The sequence below is a fragment of the Drosophila albomicans genome, chromosome 3, assembly GCF_009650485.2.
Source record: "Drosophila albomicans strain 15112-1751.03 chromosome 3, ASM965048v2, whole genome shotgun sequence".
In the NCBI taxonomy this organism is placed as follows: domain Eukaryota; kingdom Metazoa; phylum Arthropoda; class Insecta; order Diptera; family Drosophilidae; genus Drosophila; species Drosophila albomicans.
The window spans coordinates 20,631,152-20,649,567 of NC_047629.2; the positions used below are offsets into that span (position 1 = coordinate 20,631,152).

At 36.2% G+C, this 18,416-nt stretch overlaps 2 protein-coding genes across 3 annotated transcripts in view; one reads left to right on the top strand and one right to left on the bottom strand.

Moving 5' to 3' along the window:
- The first annotated feature begins 10,064 nt into the window (after nt 1-10,064).
- Nucleotides 10,065-18,416, top strand: part of LOC117572329 (locomotion-related protein Hikaru genki) — a 33,631-nt gene continuing 25,279 nt past the window's right edge. Inside the window, exon 1 of one of the 2 annotated variants that reach the window (XM_034255065.2) lies at nt 10,065-10,853. In XM_034255065.2, the coding sequence (XP_034110956.1) occupies nt 10,718-10,853 (136 nt within the window). In that variant the 5' untranslated portion in view covers nt 10,065-10,717. The remainder of the gene's footprint in view (nt 10,854-18,416) is intronic. The other variant, XM_034255066.2, reaches the window with a different exon arrangement.
- Nucleotides 15,587-18,064, bottom strand: LOC117571299 (cytochrome P450 4p1-like). Its single transcript, XM_034253369.2, has 7 exons — nt 17,380-18,064; nt 17,120-17,320; nt 16,972-17,053; nt 16,793-16,893; nt 16,456-16,729; nt 16,178-16,398; nt 15,587-16,123 (listed from the first exon to the last, which is right to left on the bottom strand). The coding sequence occupies exons 1-7, from the start codon at nt 17,579-17,581 to the stop codon at nt 15,651-15,653; spliced, it is 1,554 nt and encodes a 517-aa protein (XP_034109260.1). The 5' UTR covers nt 17,582-18,064; the 3' UTR covers nt 15,587-15,650.

An 18,416-nucleotide genomic window follows, 5' to 3' on the forward strand; every position in this document is an offset into this window, starting at 1 on the left:
TTAAAATACAAATACGACAAGCGAACAGCTGTTTTTAATGCGCTGCTGACGTCACAATTGTCCGCTGTTGCAGTGTTGTTAAGTGTTGATAAATGTAGCAAAAGGCGGCAATTTCAAATGGCATTTACAAACGTTAAAAACTTGTATGCAATGATTTTCAACGGCTAAAATAACATTTCCTTTTTGTAGGAGCGCTAAGTAATAAGTTTATTGCGGAAATTATAAAATAGGACTAGTTTTAATTATATTAAAGGAATATTATTGCTTATTATAAAATTTATTTCAAATATTAAATGGATAGTAACTTTTTATTTTCTAAACAGAGAAAGATATTGCATATAAATAATATTGTTTGCGATTATTGCTTATTCAATAAAATCTGATTACAATTTCGTGATTATAAATTTTTATCATTTATATGCCAATTGTATAATTTAGTTCGTATAAATTTGCAAATTTTATTTTATTTATTGAATACATTTCAGAATACTAATTAACTAGAAAATATGAAATTCTAATATTTATTTCAACTTAATTTATTATATTAAATTCCAGCTACATTTATGCAGTGAAACTCGACATTATGATGCAAATAATATTCGATTGGCACTCGAATCGTCTATAAAACAGAATTGCACACTACTTGGGTTGAACGGCAGTCCAGACATTGTCTTTGCCTCCGTAAACTGCGCAACTTGGGCCCTTGACACTTAATACTTGCCGCTTGCCACTTGCTTCGGCAGCCAAGTTGCACGCCCACAACGCAGACGCTGCAAACAAAAACAAAACTCATACACAGAGAGAGAGAGAGAGATAGATGTGGGGGAAAAAACACAAGACAAGAAATTATGCTAAATAGATGCAGTTAGCCAGAGAATGGCCCAGGATATGCATGCAAAGCAGTCTTGAGCTACTCGAAATATGGATGTCTATATTATTGTGTGTGTGTGTGTGTGTGATAAGGGTTTTGCCAGGCAGTTCTGCATGTGTGTGCCACCAGCATATTAATGTGTGTGGGAAAGGGGAGAGGGGAACGGGGATGTGAGTGTCGTAGTGCTATCTGCGCTGAGATAAGTAAGTTTTTGTTGCTGCGGGCAAGTGAAAAAAGAGTGAGAGAGAAACGAGACTGTATGCAGATGAGTGCTGTGGACTCAGCTGTCGGTTAATGTCATGCTTCACTGTAGCAGTCATGCTCCGAGAGAGGCTATTCAATTAGGCGCTCGGTTAACAGTTTGTGTGTGCGTGTGTTTGTACCTGAAACCGTTGCTAACTGCTAGAGAGATGCTGGCAAGCCTCGGCTAACTAAACCAGATGTTGTGGTCGATGGCCATTATTGAAGTTGTCAATACCAGGAGATGGAATGGAAGGAGCAGCAACAACAACAGCAGCAACGACAGCAATATCAGGAGCAACAGTCAGGGCAATTACAGTGGCAAACAAGGCAGCTTACGACAACGATACGGAACAACAGTTATTACAATTACACACACACACACACACACAGAGAGACTGAGCTCTGCTATCTATACATATATACAGACGTGTAGGTGTGTTTGTGCGTCGCTCTGTGTGCGTACGTGCGGTTACTTAATGCTGTTTGACCAAGCAAAGTTGTGCGTGTTGTCCTTTGCTCCTTCCGGTGCCATGCACAGCACAGCACAGCGACTCCCAGACCCAGCTACAACTTCGGACTATGTCTACTTTCCAGTCCAGCTTGGCAGTCAGTTCAGTCCTTATTCCTTCGGCTCGAGCTTGGACATGTGCGTGGGTGCAGTTAAGCATAATATTATTTGCACTTGCCGCCCGCTTATCCAGCCACGCAGACAAACACACAAAATGGCAAATTCCTGCTGGTCAGTTGGATCTACTGCGAGTCTACTCCCCTCCTTTTGTAGTCGCTGTAGTCGTTGTCGTAGTCATAACCATTGCCAGCAGCCAACACCACAGCCAAATGTGAGCGTTTATGGCTGTTACCTAAATATAGCTCTGTTTACGTGCGACTTGTCGGTGACTTGGCTTCAATTACAATTCGCAATGACACTAGCTGAAAGCATGAATGCAAAGCAGATTAAAGTTTTCTTAAGTGGTGAAAAATAAGCAAAGCTAAGTAAGCTTTAATAATTGCTTGACTGAGATTAGTTAAAAGTGTAACTAAGATCAATTGGAATGGAAAACATTTCAAAATTAAAATGCGTTTAAGAAAAGGACAAATGATGAATGAAGCTTTGAAACGAGCTTTAAGAATAGCAACAAACATTTGGCATTAGTAATATGGAATTAAGCAAACTCTTAACGAACTCAAATTAAGCGAGGAAGCTCACGTTAAAGCTTTCAGTGAAAATAACAATAAAAAAGTAATAGATAAAAAAGAAATAATATTGAAAAACTGTGCATTCTGTATGTATGAAGAATATAAACATCTCCATTTTATGTTGTACATTGTAGCTTAAACTCTAATTAATTGAATTCATAGCTACAAATCATAATCAATAAATGTGCATATATATCGCCAATGTTGAGTTAGTAGTCAAACTGTTAAACAATTTTAAGGCAGCGCAAATGAAATCGTTGAACGAAACGGAAGAAAGTGCTAAATAATTTAAGTACACATATTGAAAACTGTATGTTTTACGTACATATGTAATATAATATATATTATGAAAGAATAACAATCAATAGTAAGAAACAATCAAACTGAAGACCTCAGTTGCTATAAATTTGTACCATAGCTATAAACGTTATTATTTATTGAAAGCAAAAGAATGAACAAACAAAAAGCTCTGTTGGTGGTATTCATTTATTATACTACATGCACTTGAAATATAAATAATTAATCGCTTGAAAAGCATTGACAAGTTTTGACAACATGTTTAATGATAATATTATAAGTGATTGCAATACACATAAACAAGCTTCAAATTGAATCTTTCCACAATAATTCCCGCATACATAAATTCACCGAAAATTAAATGATTTTTAATAACTATATCAAAATTGTACAAATATTCCATTTTCTTCGAGTATTTAGTAGACTAATTTTAGTATTTTGGGTATATTTTTTAGTATATTATGAATCCTCAAACAATCTTCAAATATCTTTATTTTTATTAGTGCTTATTTAATTTAATTTATTTAATCTTAATTTTTTATTTACATTTTTTAGTTATTTTAAGACTTTGTTACCTTAACTCCCACATTCAACTCGTGTCATTGCTCAGCGCTTTCAATTGACTTAATGCAGTGTTTTTCAGTGCCTCAACTTTAATTAAAACTGCAAGCGAACTAATAAACTTCAATGGTGCGCTAATAAGTGTGCTACACTTTTTTTTGGCGAACGAATCGTTTGCTTTGAGGGAGGCACAGATGTGGGACAATGTTGTGGCATGTAGCATGTGGCATGTGGCACACACGTATGCGAACTGTCTGTGTGGCTCTGGCTTCATGTTCGTGCGACACGTGGGACACAGTGCATGCAAATTTGTGTGCACACTCGGCCACTTAGCATATTTGCAACTGGCATTTGGCAACAGTTGTCTCTGTGTATTCTCCATGTGTGTGTGTGTGTGTATGTGGGTGTGTGTTGCAAACTGACACGATGAGGCAGTCGAAATGCCACTGGCCACTTTGAGGCATGCCGCCGGGAGACTTTTAATTGAACTTTCGCAACAATACCGCGGGGATCAATTGAGATTTATTGGCTGAACGTGTCGCTGTGGTTGCTTTTCCTCTTATTTCATTTTGCTTTCTTTCTGTTGCTTTTTTTTACGTTCCGACTGGATAAGGATAGAGGGGCTTTTATTGCTGTGGGAAGTGACTGACTGACTGACTGCGAGTGTGCGTGGATACGATTGTGATTGTGGTGCGGCATCAACTGTGGCATTACGTGACGTAAGCAAGCAATTAATGTTTTATTTAATTTACACGGCATGCGGCAAAAGTTGACTGCGACTTTGGCTGAAAACTCGTTAGGCATTTGCCCAACAAATACTCACAAATACACTGTTAAAAAAATGAGAATAATATCTGCAATCATCACAGAAGGTAAATACTAAAATCAATATCAAAAGTCTAAAGTCTGGAATCATCATGAAATACAGAAGTTAAATTCTAAAATCAATATCAAAAGCATAAAAAAATTCTAAAGTTGTCATTCTTATAACACTCTTATTATATATGGTGATAAACTTTTTTTTTAATTTAAAGTTTAACAGACTAGAGCTTAAACCTATAACCAATAACAAAAAGAACTATAATTCACAGCAACTGCGAAAACATCAGATTTTAGGATCTCATTTTAGAGTAAGGGAACTTCAGCATTCACTAAGCTAAATTTCAAATTCTTGTTTTATGAGAAAAGAATAAAAAATCCTAAAATTGATAGGTTTTCGTTCTTAAAAAAAAGATTTTTTATTTTCAATACAAAGAAGAACTACTCCTTGTTTTAAAATTATTTCAATATAACGCTCTGTTTAGCTTCTTAAGAATTTTTTTAAGATCCAAAGTTTTTACCTCAAGATTCTTTTTAACATACAGTTTATAGAAGACCTTTTTTTTCTTAGAGAATAATACATTCTCGAAGAAAGTGTTTAATCTTAAATATTGAAATCTAGTTTTAAAATTTTTCAACATAAAATTCTTATTTTCCTTTTAAGGTCCAAAAGTTCATAACTCAAGACTTGCATTCTTGTTTTTAGATGGTTATTTTTTCTCTAAGTAAGATTTTAAACCTATAATTAAATTTTTTAAATCTTAAAGTGAAAGTGAACCCTCGAAATCTTGTTTTAAGATTATTTTCAACCTAAAGTTTATAATCTTAAAATTTCCTTGTAATCAACATTTTTTCTGTGTGTACTTTCTCACACACACACACACACACATACACCCACTCAGAAGCACACACACCTACTTAGACACACTCAAGTGAGTTAAGTGCAAACTTTTACTTGCAAAATTTCTAATGTCATTTGCAATTCAATGCAAATATGGCCTAATTACGAGAGAAGTTGAGACTTTTAAGCAGGCAACTTTTGGCCTCCTTACTCCTTAAACAATGTATGTTGTATTCAATTTGTGTGTTTGTGCTGGTCGCTTGTGGTAAGTTATTAAACTACAATGCGAGGCAGCTCATGAAATGCGATTTGAAGCAACTTTAATGACAATTTAAGCGTCCTAATGACTTAATGGCTTTTGGCTTCGCATTTGGCTTTCGCTTTTGGCATTGGCGTTGGCGTTGACGTTGGCTTTGGTTGCTTGTCGTTGTCGAGCGTCAAAACGATTTTGCCGCATCATTGGCAATGCAATTAGCTCGAGTCCTGGCCCCGAATGTCCTGGGTAATTAGAAGCCAGTCAGATACTTGGCTTACGCATTAGTTTCGCCCCTTTTTTTCCGTGCGTTAGAGACAAAAAAGCGTTTAATGGATTTGTATGACTGTGCGCGAACTTTCATTAAAACTCGATAATTGCATGACACGACAAGATTTTTGGGGTTGCCACCAATGCAAGCTTGAACTCTTGTCCCACAGACAATGTCTCACATTGTCTCTCCTTCTCTCGCTTCACTCTCTCCCCAATTCTCAAGATAAGTTTTGCTCGCAGACAGTCTGCAATTGATTTAATTATACGATTGCTTGCATTGCAAGTGATTCGATTCCATTTCGATGCGATTCGATTCGATTCGATTCCGTTTCGACCCCAAAGCAATTCACTTGACTTGCCACGCCCTCCCGCCTTCGTGTTGCCAGCACCTTCAAGTGCAAGAGGCATTGGCATTTTAATTACTTGGGAAATGCGCATCATACGCTGCAGCTGAAGCGCAGTTGAAAATCAAGCACTTCAAATCATTTAATTATTTAATTACTTAGCTGCACTAAAAACGACATTCTGTCACTAAACAGAATTAGTAACTAATATAGATTTTAAAATACATTTATATCGAAACTTATATGAAATTATGGCAAAATGTTGAGCTGAGTGAAACTTAGTGAATTAAATATTATAGAAACTAATTACTAATATAAATTCTAATATACAATTGTGTTATTAAATGGAATGGCAAAATATCTTATTCGCTTTTGAGTCGAGTAAAACTTAGTAAAGAATAGATAGAACGCTAATATTTAATATAAATTCTAAATATGTTGTTTATAATAAAAAGCTTTGAATGCTTTCGAGTATGCAAAATTTTCAATTATAAAAACTATAGTTGTTATGTATAAACAAAAGATCAAGACTCTAGCTTCAAAATTACACTTGTTTTTTGATTTTTATTGATCTACGTGGCCAAATAACAAGTGTCGGAAAAAATGATATCTCTATCTCTTATTGTCTCCGAGGTCTAGGTATTCATAAAGGTGGATGAACAGATAGGGAGACGAGCGTCTCGGCTGCTGATCAAGAATTAAAAATACTTTATAGGGCCCTCCTTCTATAATATCTTTCTACCCTATGGGTAGCGCGTGTAATAATGAGTTGCTACGATAAGTAATTAATAAGATTAATTAGAAACGAGAATGTGTACTTAAAAAAATTAGAAAAAATTTAATACTTAAAATGTTATTAAAATTAAACAAAAGATATATATTTTCAATAGTATGATTAGTAACTACTATAAATTGTAATTGTTGAGTATGTTACTAAATTTTAGCTAGGAATCTTAAGTTTAGTGAAACTTACAAGTTTTTTTAAGCAGTTAATATTTAATGATTGTGTTAAATGATTGACTGACAGATTGAGTGATTGATTGACAGTATTCAACGAAAAATTGCGAGCAGTTAATTGAAATTTTAAATTGTGCTTCAATTGCTGATTTTATTTTCATAGACTGATTTATTTATAGCACAATTAATGTGTTTTATTCTTTGCCATGAGTTCAGCATGCTTATTTTCTTTTTATTTTATTTAAACTGCTCTATTATTTTCCATAGCAATTCATATTCCATTTTCCAGCTGAGAAGAAACTACGTTAAGTAATTACATTGATTGCCACTTGAATTATATAGTATGGAAAAGATGCATCAATGTCGACAATAAACAACATTTGCCATGCAAAAATTGATCCAATTTTATGCAGATACAATTTGGAACTGTTGCAAATTTGTGTGGCAAATTGCATTAGATGCAATGACAACATCAATTATTAGCTTGGATTTTAATTTCGTTTATGGAGGAAGGGCAAAAACTTTGTTGCCAACTTGCAGCTGTGGTTAGTGGCAAGTTGCAACTGGCAACTAGCAACTTGCAACTCGCTTGCTGCCAGTTAATTGAATTTATTTGTTTGCCAAACATGCACAAACATGTCAGATAAGCATCTGTATGTGTCTATGTGTGTGTGTGTGAATATGTCTTGAATGCAGTGAGAAGAATGCAACGAAGCAGCTGGCTGACAACAAATACGTGTGGCATGCAACAAATTATACAGATAATGCAGCACAATTGAATTTACAGTTTTCCAGCAATGCACAAGCAACAACAGCAGCAACAACAACAAATGCAACAACAATGAAAGCAGAAAGCAGGAAGATTGTGATACAATTGCAAATAGCAGCAACATCAGTTTCATTTTCCACTTGACTTGAGCTGAGCGCCTCTGTTTGAGTTGCGCGTTTCGCATTTCAGCAAATTTTCAATGCGACAGACGACTGAGCAGCAAGTAGCAAGTGGCAAGCGGTAAGCGGCAAGTGGCAAGTGGCAAGTAGTGTGTGGGGCAAGGACTCGGCCAGACAGCTTTTGTGCTCGGCTTGCATTCAATTGTTGTTCCAAAGCACGACGATGAGCAGCTCGACTATGACGATGACGATGACGATGACAACGATGAGGCAACATTTATCAGTGTGAGGCACCGGAAATGTTTCACTGAGCACAAGGCATGCGGCATGCGACGAGTGGCAAGTGGCAAGTGGCAAGTGGCCTCGCTTGCTTGCCACAGAATTCATTTACGTAATTAGTGGCCAAGGTTGTCAATGCTGGAGGGACATTTGCTGTGTGTTGACCGCAGTGTAAGTGCTCAAATCACCGCAATGCCCAGGCTCCACTTGACGAATCGTCGTTATCCTGTTCAGCACAATTCATTGCCTACTTTTCGGGGTGCCGTCTGTGCTCTGCTCATCTCTGCTCTGCAATATGCCAGATAGACAGACGTGGCAGCATGCTACGTTCCCGTTGCAATGACAGCACTTCAAACGGACAAGGATTAAGCTTGCGGCATAATAATGGGGTGTGCTTAAAGTGAGGAGGCAGTCCTTTAACTGATTGCTAACTCAGCCAATGCAAAAAGCTTGTTGGCTAAATTATAGAGAGAAATTAATCAATATGAAGGTAGTGTGCTTTAATTGTGTTATTTCTTGAGATGGACCATGAAAAGTCAAATCTGCTTCTTGAATTCCGATTTACAAAGCTTTCTAATGAGCTTTAAATTATGTTACTTTAAGTGTTCTTAACTTTAAGATTTCCTAAGATTTTAAAAGTTTTATTTTACTGTCTTCTGATTAAATTGAACTTAAATAAATAAAATAGAAATAAAAATTTAATTCATTTTCAAAATATTTATATTTAAATGAAGTCGATAACATTGGTGAGATTGCCAATGGAAAGTGAAATCGGATTGTTTGGTATATAGTATATGTTATGAGCATGTTTAAAGGCTTAGCTGGGAACATATAAATGTATAACATATTATTTTTAAAAAGATATATTTCCACGACTGGCTTCTAAGTTTAAAAATCTTAAGGCAACGCATAATACTGCAGAAATATATTTTTCTAAATTTGTTGTAAAATAATATAGACATCAATTTATTTTAATTATTAACTTAGTGATCGTCTACTAAAAACTGTTCTCCTTACTTTATTTGTGTTGTTCCGAAAGAAAGTTTTTAGATGTGGTTTAAGCTATAAATAAATAAATAAATAAATAATAATAAAGACTGACATTCAAATATATATATTCTGCTATATTTTGATCTCTATGGTATATTTCTAATATGACCAAATATGACATTTGGTATATTTTAGTATTTTGTGGTATTTTACTTGGTATATTTTTATAACGTGCTGCTTTGCTTTTATTCAAAATGGGTAGTGGGTATCTCACAGTCGAGCATACTCGGCTGTAGCCTTCTTAATTGTAAATTATGATCGTCAACCAAAAATGTCTGTACTTTTGCTTAAACTCTTATTTTAATTATGTTTTGTTATTATTATTATTGTTATTATTAGACTCTTTGTTTAAGCTTAAAACTTTCACTCATATACAATAATATAAAATGAAAGTTTACAGCTGTCAAATATAAAGCATAAACTTTTGGTAAATATAAAGCAAACTTTTGCTGCCACTTTAATGAGCTGTAATTGAATACGTTTCACTTTTACATCCATGACATTTATCTAAAAATAAATGTACTTTATGGAATTGCAAAGCTGATGCTGAACTTAATCTGTCAAAATGCGGCCAATGTCGTTTTGATTCAAGGGATTTGAGATGCAAGTCTCGTACATAATTGAGGTTTAGATTTATTGATTAGTTTATCGAATGCACTTTCAAATTGTTTGTTGTTGCTTTACCCAAGGATACATTAGCAGTGCAACTCTGTTGCATTTCAATTGATAGTTCAGAGTGTGTGTGTGTATGTGTGTGTGTATTGTAAGTAAGTGTGCTAAACTAATCAAATGCGGCAGCCAGAAGTAATGTAAACTTCATTTGTAGCTAATGCCGAGGGGAGCAACAAAGCAACGCGTCATTTTGAACGCTGCGACGTGCAGATTTACAAGGACACGCACACACACACACAGACACACACACACACTGACGAAGTTGGCGCCTAAAATGCGGCAAGTGGAAAGCGAAAGCCAAGCAACATTTGGGGGGAAAACACACACAGAAGACGAAAAATCAAAACAAAAACACACGAGTTACCGGCAAAATACACGTGTAATCGCATCGTGTCCTTTGCGTTCGTGTCCTGGCATCGTTCAGTGCCGAACTTAAGCTGAACGAATCCTCGCAGCAACTGCGTCGAATCCAACGACGCGGTGTAAGGACTATAAAAGGATGAAACGTTGGCAAAATTCACACATTTTGTCATCGTCCGTTGAAGGCAGCAGTTGAAAATTGGAGAAAACTTTTGGAGCAACTAAAACTGGTTAAGAAAGTGAAAACAAAAGTGAAAATCTACAGGCCAAAAAAGTGACTTGGAATATTGCCAAAATTAAACAATACACACACGAGGCACGAGTGTGTAGGTGTGTGCGACTGTGTGTGAGTGTGAGTGTGTGAGTACATATGTGAGTGTTTTGTTGCAGTTTTGAGCCATAGTGAAATTCTATTTTGGCGAAGAGAGACTGTTTTATTGTTGTTGTTGTTGTCGCTGTAAGTGCTGTAACTGGCATTGAGCGACGGCAACTGGAAAGTGCAACTTGTAAGCGGTTTAAAGACGCAGTCCAAGTATAAAGCTGAAAATAAATTACAAAAGAATAAAAAAGAAAAACAAAACAAATATTTTATTTAATGCTTGTTCAATGGCAAAACAATTTACTGGCGTGCTGTGAAGTGAGCTCAGCATAAGTTTTTCAAGTGTTTTATTCCACTGGCTCGGCTCAATGTCAGCCAATTGATTGACGCATTTGCTCGTCTCGTGTGCAACCGACAACAACTACAATAACAGCAAAAAACCACAACAAGAACAACCGCAACGGGAAAAACAGTTATCAACTTTTTGGCCAACATGTGGAGTTGGCAACGTATGCGCCATAAGCCACTCTGGGCTCTCATATCCTTGACCATTCTTCTTCTGGTGCTAGACAAGAGTCAGGCGAACACGGAGGCGCCACCCGTTGAGGCCACGACCACAATGGAGCCAGGTGAGTGTGCTTCTCTTCTCTATTCGTTTCGATTCTTTATTTTTTCAATTTACCGAAAAGCAAGCAAGTCATTCAATGCGATGCGATGCGATGCGATGACCTTCATTTGGTCAGCGACAAAAAGAAATAACGAAAATAAAAAAATAAAAATTATGGCCTGTCGACTGTCGACTGGACATGCAGGACATTTGCAGGACACGCTGCGCCTACAGGCAGCCAACGATTGTAGGCTGCTTCTCAGTTATTGATGCTGAAGCGAGCAGCCACTTTGTTAAATGACTTTCGTGCCCGAAAACGATAATCACACTGACTGCCCCCTCACACACCTCCTTTCGCCTCCTTCTGTATCCTTCCACTCACACACACGTACACAACGTGAAAGCTACACCAAAAAATAAAACAACTGCAAAAAATATGGATTGGTTTAGCAATGAACGAAGTGTGCATACTCTAGGTATTTCTAAATATGGGTTTGGTATTTCATTTATTTACTAGAGAAGTGTATTTAATTCTGAAAAGTTTTCAATGAATTGGAATTGATTATGCACTGAAGAATGTGTGTCTACACTAAATGAGTTTTTGTAATTTGATTTATTTTCTAGAGAACTATATGTTAGAAATTCATTTTGGTCCGAAAAGTTTTTAATGGATTTGTTAAGCTGGACTTATTAAATGAATTGATTTGAATCAATGGACGTGTGTCTAAGTGGGTCTTTGGTATTTCATTTATTTTCTAGAGCTTAATTTGTTAGAAATATATTTCATTCTGAAAAGTTTTTATAAATTTGATAGAATTAATTTTATATTATAAAAACATTTATTGCTGAACTTTAGAGAATTTGCTAAACAAGAAGTTTGAAAGCAAAAGTATAAAGCTATGCAAGCATTATTAAATTTCGAAAGCAATTTAAGTTCGATAAATGAATACATTTTGAGTTACTAGATGTACTACAATTCAAATTCCAATTTCGGAAAATAATACTTGATTTTTTTTTTGTGATATTAATGACTATAACATATGTACATCATAGAAAATCAATTTAAAGTAGAATTCAGAATTTATTCATTTTATTTGTTATTTACTAATTATCTAATACTTATATTAAATAGCAAACCAATTTTGAGTATAATTTGGAATATGTTAATATTTTTTATTATATTTAATTCCTATTTAGGAATATAATACTTGAGGTATACTTTATTATTAAGCCTTTAACTATATCATAAAGCAAACAAATTTTAAGTAGTAAACTAAAAATATTTGCCGTCGGCCCTATTCATTCATAATATTTTTATAAATAATTATAATTGCAATAGCTTACTTAATATTACTGCAAACAAAATATTATAATATTTAAACTAATTATAAGTGAGTGCGCAATATGTTTAATAGAGTAACTTTTTATTAATAAAATATCGTATGTGTTTTAGTTTTGCGTATGTAAAAAAAAATATTTTCAACCAATTTTCATAGTTTAGTGCCCAAAGTTTCTTAAAAAGTATTCAATTAATTCATAGAAGACTTTTCTGAAGTGCATTTCCTTGAAGACTTTCAACAATTGCACAAAGTTGTGGTTGCTCTATTATTAAAACTGTATGGCAAAGTTAACTTAATTAATATTTAGCTTGCATATCTTGTTTGTTGTACTTTTGAAGTGGTTAGAAAAATACATAAAGAAAGTAAAATTTTCGAACAATATTTTATAATAAATTCGTTGCAAAAAGTGAAGAAAGTTCCGTTTAACAATATTCTACAGCAAAGTCAGCTGAATAAATGAAATAAGAAATACAGTGATATATTTTTATATTTCTGCGTAATTTATATATTTATTTTCACATTTTCCATGTTGATTTTGCGTTTTTATTTCGAGCTGCGTGTGTTACAAATATGCTGGCATAGTTGCAGTGCCTGCGATTCTGACATTTTTATCGAGTTATTCGAGAAAACAAAAAAAAAAAAAACAAAAAAACCAAAGCAAAGCAAAGCCAATGGAAATGGAAAGCAAAGGCAAAGCGCAGAGTAAATAACTCGCAGCAAATGAAATATTTCACGTTCACAACGCTGAAGCCCTCTGACCCCCCGCTGCCTTCTCTTCCAGTCCATTCTTCGACACTTCCTAGCCTCGTTCCCCTTCCATCCCCCTCCGCTGGCAATCTCAGCAACGGGCCTCAGCCTGGCCTGGCACAGAGGCAATCAAAACGAGGCCTGTTGGCCAAACCTTAATCCCAATCAGAGTCAACACACACACACACACACACACACACACGCTTACACAAATACACATACAAATGGAAAAAATAAAAGTGAAAGGTAGACGAGGCAAAGTGAGATTGCATGAAAGCATTTAATGAAGTATGGCAGCTACCGAGGGCTGCTTAATAGAAATTAATAGCCATACATTGGGGGGAGATGGATGCCAGAAGAGGGGGGAAATGAGAGGTGGTTATTTTGAGTGCTTGTGAAAAGTGTTCGATGATGCGGCTGCTGTCGTACGCAATTTGTTACGCAAAAGCAGATGCGCATAAAGTAATTAATTTTCCCTCTCGTTCTCGTTCTCGTTCACGTTCTCATTGTTGCCCTTAACGTGTAGCCCTTTCACAACTGATGATCTCATCAGTCGTTGAGGGGAGTGGGATGCAGAGAGTAAGCAACATTTTGTTGCAAAAACTGTGACGCAGTTGATTTTATTTACTGCGCGCGCCGAAAAGTGCGCAGTTTTTCTCGTGAAGCGTGCCACAGAAATGAAGTTGGTTTGTTGACTTTGCGGCAGGGTCAGAGATGTGGCATCAACTCAGCAGCAGTTGCAGCCAGCAACCAGCAACCAGCAGCCAGCAGTCCTCACTTTCCATTTTGCCAACTAAAATATTTGACCAGTAAAAGCACAAACACACAAACAGAGAGTGACATAGACGCCGCCGCCCACTTGGAATTTAATTTGCATGACATAGAAGTGAAATCGCATTGGCAAGCAAATGGAATGCTGCCACAAAGCGTGGCGAGCAAATGAAAAGCACAGCTTGTCGCTTGGAATCTGCAATAAGCCACCGAAAATGGCTGCGCTGCTAAAATGTTCGCTCTTAGTCTGCGCAATTGTCCTTATCCATAAATCTTCGAGCATTTTTTCTCTTCTTTTCCGCTGTTTCCGCTGCTGATGACTAAGATGAGTTGCACTAGATCATTGTACTTGTGTAACCATAATGATCATGCTGAGCATGATAATGATGATGATAATGTCCTTGCATATGTGACAACAACTGACTGCAAAGTGGCGCCTGGCAAACGTTCTGGCCTGGTTCTGTTTGCTGGCTTTAGGGGCTTGACTTGGCTCCAGTTTGCCGTGTGCATTATGCATGCAAATGGTATAACCGAGTAACGAACTGTCAAAATCAAAAGCGACAACTGCGAGAAAAAAAACTAGTAAGAAAATTACAGGCGAGTGTGCTCGACTATGAGATACCCGGTATCCATTGTGAATAGAAGCAAAAGAGTGAGGAATACATTTTAAATATCAAGTGAATACCCTTAAAAATATTAAAAATATACCAATTGCTATATTTGGTATATTGATAAAGTACTACATTCAAAATATACCATAGAGTGAAAAATATACCAGATTGTCAAAGCAACTAAGATAGTCAGCGTGGAAAAACTATGAATATATATATATATCTAAGTGTTCATACGGACATACAGACAGACAGACAGACAGACGGAAAGACGGACATGGCTAGATCGTCTTGGTTGTTAACGCCGATTATGAATATATGTATATACTTTATGGAGTCGGAGATGCCTCCGTCTGCCTCTTACATACATTTCCTTCAAGCATAAAGCTATAATACCCTTCTACTCTATGGGTTACGGGTATAAACAGTAACAGTAAAGAGTCGCTCAAGAAACCAACCCGAAACCCTATTCCTATCCCTGTCCCAATCTACAATCCCTATTCTCAGTCTGTGCCTGGCACATTATGTGCAATGTATGCGCTAAAAGATAAGGATGACTCGACGCCAAGGCAATGCCAAGTCTTGGCTGCAGTTGCGTCTCCATTTCTCCGTCTCTGACACAGGGGGCGTATGCGTGTTTTGCATAAATGCAGTGGAAAGAGAGTGAAGGAGACAGAGAGACAACTGTAGACTTGTTCATTGTGGCAAAACTGCTTTTGCTTGGCTGTGCATGAATGATTTATGGCGCAGTTGCAGCATCACTGCAGCCAGCAGCCAACAGGCTGCCCGTTGCCAGCGATTATCAGCCGAAAGCTAGTCAAGACTAAGCGCAGATTAAAGAACTCTTTCGCTGTGTTGCCAACTTCCCAACTATTTGATAATGTTACAGCTCGGCACAATTACTAAAAGGGTGCTTTGCACTCAGCTCATAAGTAGACTATAGTCTTTTAATTAGCGAGAGCTTTGCATTCGAAAGCACCGCAATCTAATCGCTTTTTAAAAGCTTACCGCAATAGTAGATTAATCTAAAAAGCGAACATTACTTTCGCAATAATTTTACCTTGAGGTTGGTCAGTTACTTAAAATTGCTTTGTCATCGTTAGTTGACTTTGTTATGATCGCAAAGTCAGCATTAGTTGCGACTAATCAAATATATTAATCATGTTGATAGGCGCTTTTTTATTTAGCTTCATCATTCTGAGTTTCACTAATTTCACTCGACATTATTAGATATTATTATCTAAGCTTTCTTTTACAAACAAAAAGATATTAAGTGCATTTTTGTTAATTGGTATAAACATTTTTATCATCGTATAAATAATCGATTTATGAACTAAGATCAGAACATGCTCATCGCCTCACAAGTTTTACTTTAATATTATTGTTGGTGCGCAGTGTGATGCCACTATTAAAAACGAAATGTTTCGGATTCACAAGTGGCAGAATCTTGAACTGCTTGAGCACAACGATCAGCAGCGTCTTCATTTCTAGCAGTGCATATTTTTGACCTATGCAATTCCTCTGCCCCGCACTAAACGGAATGTAGGAGTATATATGGCGATTCGCAGAGTTTTCGGGGAAAAATCTCTCGGGACGGAACTCATTTGGGGAATCCCAATGCTTGGGATTGCGGTGGAGATCAAACACATGCAGCATAATCTGTGTGTCAGCAGGAAGGATGAGACCATTGGCCAGCTCTGTCTTTCGCTGCACTTGACGACCCATAAAAGGCACCGAGGGAAACATGCGCATTGTCTCCTTGACAAAGCAATCCAAGTACTTCAGTTTAGCTATTTGATTGATGTCCAGGTTGCTAAAGTCATCTATAGAATACAAATAATTAGGATGTAACTTCAACGCAATTGAATGAAACTCACCATCGATGAACTCGTTGACTTCTTGGTAACACAGTTCTTGCTTATCAGCATAAAGCGACATATTCATCAGTCCAAATATGAGACCCATTGAAGTGGTATCGAAGCCCTCGAACATGAGTGTATCCACTTCTTCGCAAATTCCTTGGTGGTCAATGAGTCCATCTTTCTCAGCAAATATCAAGGTGTCCAGCATGGCAAAGCGTTGCTTTTTGTTGATGTAACTAAATGAAAATATGGAAATTAATTTCAAAATCTATCTACGATTTATCAATGCTCACATATCATCATCGGCATCTGCGTGAGCATTCTGACGATTCTTCAGAGCATCCTGCAGAAGAATGCGTCGCTTGGCAATAATTTCACTAGAGAAATCATGAATTGTCTTTAGCATGGGTTTATCCTCCTTGGCGCCAAAGAGATTATAAGTTGTATTATTCCAATAAAAGGGATTGCTTATTCGCCTTAAGAAACGTTTTTCTATCAAAGCAAAGTTTTTGCGATAATTGTCGCCCTTCTCAGCCATATCATCGAGTTTAACACCCATAGCAGTCTCTATGGAATATATTGTTAATTATAAATTTCTGTTTCTTAGCTTTTCAAGTTTAAAATATTTACCACAAATACTGTTGAGAGTGAAGCGGGGTATCAGCTCACTAACAGAAATTGAAATCTCGGATGCGCCACGAAATTGTTCAACGAACTTCAGACTCTCGGCTCTATCGAAAAATAATAGAAAAATAAATCAATAAATAACTAAATGAAACCTGAATTGTTTCCGCTATACGATTACTCACTTGAAAATCTCCTCAAATTGTGCCAATATATTGAAATGAAACGTTGGTGTTAATATCTTGCGTCGACTGTGCCACTTTTTGTCTGTATTTAAAATAATTACGGTAAATTAAACATCGCTTATGATAAGTTCACGTTATTGTACTTTACCTGTTGAGGTCAAGAGTCCAGTGCGTAGCGCAGGATGCAGGAAATCGTATATCACACTTTTGGTTATCAGATTCTGATCATTCAGTACCAGTTCGACAACCTCAGGATCAATGACGTTGTAAAGTGCCATGCCCATTCCATATTCAATATAACTGCTTCGAATTTTCTTAGCATGTCCGCGTGAATGTTGAAATATCTCAGCTATAAAAACAACAAGTTCACAGTTGATCACAACAAATTAATTCGAATGTTAAATTCACCGTCACTTTTGCCGTACAGGTCGAAGCCATTACCAAAAATTGTCTTGCCCTTGGCCACAGGAGCAATGCTCTCTACAGGACGACCGTCCTTGGTTTTCACACGAGGCGCAAAAAAGGAGAGTACAAAGTAGTCTTTATTCATTTCCTTGAGCCAAAGGTAAAGGCTAAGAACTGCAAGCAGCACCCACAAGAATAAGTCCATTTTAATTGAAGAACAATTTTGTTACTGTTCGCTTCTAGCTAAATTCGGGAACTAAATACTATTCGAATACCCGAGCAATTCATATAATTCGCATTCGCACTCACAGACACTTTCTCATGCCCAGTAAACATCGCTAAAGATAAGATTGTGTTTGGACAGCAGTACCAACTGATCAATTGTATTAATAAACATAAAGAAATTATTGACTAATTGAGGGATTGACAGGGCTTTGGCTCAACGATTGCGGCTAAAATTGTTGCTTTATCTAAGCTTCTAAAATTTCATTGATAATGCCAACTCATGCTTGACATGCTAAAATAAGTTGATAGACTCAACTACCAAATACCTTGTCGTGGACAGCGAAGCGCAACAGGGCGAATGCTTGATTTATGCGATTTACTAAAAGCGTCAACGATGCGGCCTTGTAAACTATCTAATTACATGTAGTTCTATTATATGCATACGTATTTATTTTATTTTTTGACATATAGTTCATTTGAAAAAGATTACATGAACGAAAATTTAAAATAAAATTGATTACGGAAATTAACGTTAATGTAAATTACATTACATCCAAATAATGCTTTTGTTGTCATTACCAAATCGAGTCTTGTAAAACTCAATATAAATCAAATGACCAGTTTTGAATTGCTTAATATTTAAATAATTATTACTATTAAGCTTATAGTTACTTTAAATCAATCCCTTTTGTGAATTTGATTGATTACTATTAAGCTTATAGTTACTTTAAATAAACTCTTATTAAATATTACCCTTTTAAGATTTTGATAGTCAATCATCATGTTAATCTTGAAACGATTTTTATTCATTCATA